General features: G+C 44.7%; 1 protein-coding gene across 1 annotated transcript; it reads left to right on the top strand.

Annotated features, from left to right (window-relative positions):
- Positions 1–566: 566 nt before the first annotated feature.
- LOC124958441 (shugoshin 1-like) lies at positions 567–3,477 on the top strand. Its single transcript, XM_047516472.1, has 3 exons — positions 567–1,036; positions 1,862–2,146; positions 3,474–3,477. The coding sequence occupies exons 1-3, from the start codon at positions 567–569 to the stop codon at positions 3,475–3,477; spliced, it is 759 nt and encodes a 252-aa protein (XP_047372428.1).
- Positions 3,478–5,573: the final 2,096 nt, after the last annotated feature.

Raw genomic sequence — 5,573 nt, 5'->3', positions numbered from 1 at the left:
TCCCCTCGTGGCAACGAGCAATAGAGCCAACTACAGGTGTGTTCTCAGTAGGGGCGACTGTCAGGGATGATTTACACACAGGGCAACTTCCCCTAATTTTCAGTCTGACTGTATAATCATGTAATCATCACTTGCCCCAAACAGTCCACACTCACCTCCTGAAAACCACTGAGCCGATTTCTGTTCCCATGGTTTTGCCTTTTCTAGAATATTGGCTCATGGAATTACCAGGGTGCAATTTTTCGTTTGTAGCTTCTATCCAAACAGGGAAACTTAGAAGGGAATTGAGAGCAGAAGTTATGGCTGATGACCTTCGCTGATGAGATTCCCACAGTTGGCTAATGCCTCGAGACTGGGTAACGACCTACCCAGAGGGTAAGAGAAAGAGACACATTAAAAATGTAATTCAGGAATGTGGTGGCGGTAGTTGCGGGTGACCCAAGAAGGCGCCGCAGTCCTGGAGGGCCCGGAGCGCGGGAGTTGCGCGCGATGGGACAGCTTTGTGGAACCTTGGGATGTGAGGAGGAGGGCGACGGCTGCAGCAGCAGTAGTGACCCAGGCAGAAGATGGCTAAGGAAAGGTGCCAGAAAAAATCCTTTCAAGATAGTCTTGAAGACATAAAGAAACGAATGAAAGAGAAAAGGAATAAAAACTTGACAGAGCTTGGCAAACGCAAATCCTTCATAACTGCACCGTGCCAAGTAATCAACACCACTTCTACATTGCTGAAAAATTACCAACAAAACAACAAAATGTTAGTTTTAGCTTTGGAAAATGAAAAATCCAAAGTGAGAGAAGCCCAAGATATCATCCTACAACTGAGAAGAGAGTGTTACTACCTTGCATGTCAGTTATATGCACTGAAAGAAAAACTTGCTTCCCGGCAAACAGAAGCTGCTCAGAACCAGGAAATACATCCCTCTGGAATGGACTCCAATAGAGAGGACAACACCAGTGATTTATTTGTGAAGTATTTACCGCAACTTCCTCTTGAAGAAACTGACCTTCCAGGACATGGAGAATCATTACAAATAGAAGAGCAGATATCTACTATTCCTCAAGAAACACTGAGATGTGATTTTGATTCAGATGAAGCCAAATCTACTGATGATGTGTTACCTAGAACCGTGTCTCTCCATCGCCATTTAAAGAAAGATTTTAATGATCTAAGTCAGTTCAGTACTTTGAATGACTTTGAAACCAGTCATTTGGCAGGGCAGTCTTCTGAATTGGAAAGAATCAGATATGTAGACCCAGGAATAAACATGCACATACCTGAAAATATAGAACAAAATGTTCGTCATTGGAACAAGGACCAAATTAATTTATCACCAAAGCTTATTCACCCAGGAAAGTTTACTAAAACAAAAGAAGTTCCTTTGGAATCTAAATCTGAACAAACTAAAAGTAAGTGTAAATATGCAAAAGGAAGAAAAAGAGAAGAGAAAAGCAAAGCTAACAGGAGAAAATCAAAATCTACATCAAAGCATAAAGGGAACAAAAATGAAACTAAAACAAATATTTCCAAGAGTAAATTGGATGGACCTGTCAGTTCCAGTGATGCTTACAATTTTAATTTGGAAGAGGGTGTTCATCTCACTCCTTTCCAACAGAAAATAAGTGCTGATTCTAATAGAGAAGAAAACAATCATAAGTCTGAAGAGAGCATCTGTGAATCAAGCGGTTCTGGAGATGATTCTGATGACTTCTATCTGCCCCCTGGCAAGTACACTCAAAATCTTGCCACCACATCAGATGGGAGACCAGTCACCAGGCCTCGATCTAAAAGAGCACTGCAGCATACAGATGAAAAAGAGAGAGAGGATTCTAAGCCAACACAAACTCCTCCAATTGTTCTTATAGTTGTGCCACCTGAGACTTACCCGTCACCTCGCTCTGGCCTGAAGGATATCACCAGTGCTCCATTGTCTCCTGTAGTGAAAATGAGGAAACTTTCTCTTTCTCCAAAAAAGAACACAGAAAGTACAGCAGTGTCTCTGCCCAAGCGTAGGTGCACAACCAGCATTAACTATAAGGAGCCAACACTTGCTTCGAAACTAAGAAGAGGGGACCCTCTTACAGATTTGTATTTTTTGAATTCTCCTATTTTCAAGAAGAAGAAGGACGTGAGATGTTCTAAAAAAAAGTATGAAGCAAATGCAATAAATCTCACACTTTTCTATTGTTCCAATAGAGAATCTGTTAACGTTGTACACAAATGTATGCAATTATTCCCATAGAATATTCTCTTCATAGGACTCTAGATTATGATTTCAAAACTGCACTTCAGAATTGTTTAGATTTCTTGAGTTACTTAAACCCCTTAATTTTATTCAAAATGAATCTTGCACCAACATTTTGAAATTAATGATTATTCAAATTATTTTAATACTTTGGCATCTTTATTCTTCCCATAAGTGGGGAATTCTAAACACTTTTTTAAGGCAAGCAAGACCTTTTGAAAATCCTTATAAAAACTTTGGAGTTAAATAAATCCTTGATATTCATAGTAAAATAAATCCCAGGTTGTTTGTGGGTCCCTTATAACAGAGTTGTATTTAGTTCTTCACATAAAATGCATATGGGTCATGATTAGAGAATGTGGTTTTCAGTCTCAGGGATTAGGTGTCTGGTTGTGAACCCTAAGTGTGTGCTATTCAAAGTGATGCCTCAGGAAACTCAAATTATGTCACAGACTTTCAGGAGTGCCCCCCCACCCCTCCTTGTGATTTAATCAAGAATCTCAAATGTGTGGATACCAAAGGCTTTTCTCTACTTTTGATCAACCAGTGAGAGTTCAGAAACTTTGACATCTACACTTGTGTATAAACTTTGAAATCATTGAAAGTAGTCCATTTTTAAAGAACAATAAAATTTGCATAAGATAAAAAAAAAATGTAGTTCAGCAGCCAAACATTACAGAGGTTGAAGCTGTATGTGTGTGTGTGTGTGTGTGTGTGTGTGTGTGTGCACATGTGTTCACGTTTTCCAGATAACAGCTCAGACCATGAGATCTGTTCATCTCTTCAAGCCAGGAAACCACATCTGTCACAGCCGCTATGACCTGAGTCACAACTGGGTGAAACTTAGGACCATGCATGGCTCTCCTCCCAGATGTGCTCATCTTCTGCACAGACCACATCGGAGAGTCAGGAAGGGCTGGTGGGAATCTCCACCCTGCATTTTTCTCCTTTTTTGGTTCCAGGGATTGAACCCAGGGGCACGTCCCCAGCCCTTTTATAGATTTGATTGAGAGACAGGGTCTCTCTGAGCTGCTTGGGGCCTCACTAAGTTGCTCACTCTGACTTTGAACTTGCAATCCTCCCGCCTAGGCCTCCCGAGCCGCTGGGATTACAGGAGTCCGCCACCAGACCTGGCCACCCTACATTTCTCAGGTCCTTGATGGTGGCCCTCATCTCTGCATCTCTCCAGGGATGTGATACTGCTTCGGATTTTCTATTCTCCTCCCTCAGGTAGAGGCAGCTCGGACAGCTTTCATTTGGCCTTTCCCATCAGAGTAGCCCTCCTTCCCCGCCTAGGAAACAAGCGTGGGAATTCTACCAACTACGAGGCAGGGCTATCCCAATTATGCATTCTGGAACAGGAAAAATTATTATGAGATAGATTTGGGGACCTACCAGACCCACTCTGAGTGGGACCTGGGCTAAAACTCCATTCATCATCTGACTGCTTTAAGCCCCTACTGGCTGGGGGCCACAGTGATGCTCTGGATTTCCTGAAATCAATGTCAGTTTAGAACCAGTACATTTAAGCTGAATAAGGTCCCCTTACGCAAGTCGGTAAGGTCCTCTTGGGGAGTCCTCTCCTATCTGTGGTCCTTCTTGGTGTGGGATTACAGGTGGGGTTTGGGGAAGCTACCACGGGAGCCCTCTTGGCATTTCATATTAATACAATACACTAATGCTGCAGTATTAGCACTACATACAGATTCAGCTTTCTCACATTCAGACCGCGGTACTGGTGACGTTTCCGCAGTCTGCACATGGGGACCTGGCCTCACAGAGTTTAGGTAACATGTCCAACACAGATGAGGAGTGAACTCGGGCGTGTCCCGTCCCTGATGAGCACCTTTAAGTCTGGAAAAATCTTCCAGAGGATTATCTGCATGGAACCATGGGTAGGAAACTGGGTCTAAAACTCCCTTCAGCCAGTTTAGGTTCTAACACTGCCCCTGGCCAGCTGGGACACCATCACAGAGCCACTCTACACAATTTAGACTCAGTTATCTTATCCAGAAATATGGGACAGTTGGCCCTGATTGATCTAAACCACAGGGTTCTTTTGAAAATTAAATGAGAGGGAACATAGGTTGTCAGGAGCAGTGAGTAAGAGAGGAATCAAGTTCAGTTCCAACAAGTGGATTTTATTCACGCAATGCACACTCACCTAACATTCCTAATAACAGCAAGTCACAAATAAAGATTCACTCCTTGTTCACCTAGAGTCCAATCCCATAGACTCACTCAATGCAACGTCTCTTAGCCAAGAAGTCGGTCAGCAAGACCAAGGGGATTCTTCTGAGCCGTAGCCTCTCTCGGCTCCTCAGATGTCCTCGGATGTCCTCGGGTGTCCAATCAGCTGGAGCCTGGGTGGCAGTCGTCGATATGGGAGAGGTGGTCAGTCGTCGGCCTTGGTGACAACAGTGGATCAGCAATCAGTGATAGTGTGGACAACAGCCAGGGCAGTCAAGAGACAGAGCGACGTGGAGTCCTCTGGTCACGGTGCTGCTGACAGTTTGCTCCAAACGTCCAGGGGTTTAAGTAGTGATTTTCAACCCGGTCATGCCCGGGTCTTCATTGATAAAGACCAGAACACGGCTATACTAGGAGCCCCCACTCAGATCATAGATAAAGGTTCATGTCGGCATTGTTCAGGAGTGTCATGATGCTACGCAGTAAGTTTGTCACCAGGCGCCTTTTATGATTTTAGTTTTACAAGTCCAGGCAAATACCAAATACAGCTTCTTATTACTACATAACACACAGCTATAGCAACCCTATCCTTTCCTTGTCTCATGACACAGGTAAAAACTGGGAAACTGCTGATCTGAGGCTGGTTGGCACAGTTGCTCCTTCCCCGACCCTGTGGGGTGATCAGGGCCGTGTATCCATCCCACCCCTGCTCTGTGGAGGCTCAGAGGGGGCACGTGACCTACACCCACCTCATCCTGGTTCTCTTCCCACATGGCTGCACACAGCGTGGTCCCACCAGATGGAGGTATGCATGGGTCCTACTCCCTAGTTTGGAGAGTGCCCACCTCCTCCTTCTGCCCGCTATCATCTCCTAGGTGGGCCCCATCTTTAGAACCCCCTCCCTCAGCTGGCTGGTCACTAATTTTCACCATGGCTGAGCTGGTGAGGATTAGTGGCTTGGAGGGTTAGCCTAGGGCCATTTCTCATGGCAAGGGGCCCAGACACACCCCAGATTCTTCCAGACCTAAAGCAGAGATCCTCACCAGGGCTGGGCCTCAGAGTCTCCTGAGATACTCCCACAAAATCTCAATTGGCAGACCCAGTTCCAGAGATCGCCTGTGAGAAACTTCAACGTAATTG

The sequence above is a fragment of the Sciurus carolinensis genome, chromosome 11, assembly GCF_902686445.1.
Source record: "Sciurus carolinensis chromosome 11, mSciCar1.2, whole genome shotgun sequence".
In the NCBI taxonomy this organism is placed as follows: domain Eukaryota; kingdom Metazoa; phylum Chordata; class Mammalia; order Rodentia; family Sciuridae; genus Sciurus; species Sciurus carolinensis.
The sequence above is the reverse complement of the archived record's forward strand: the minus strand, read 5'-3'. Positions and strand labels throughout refer to the sequence as shown.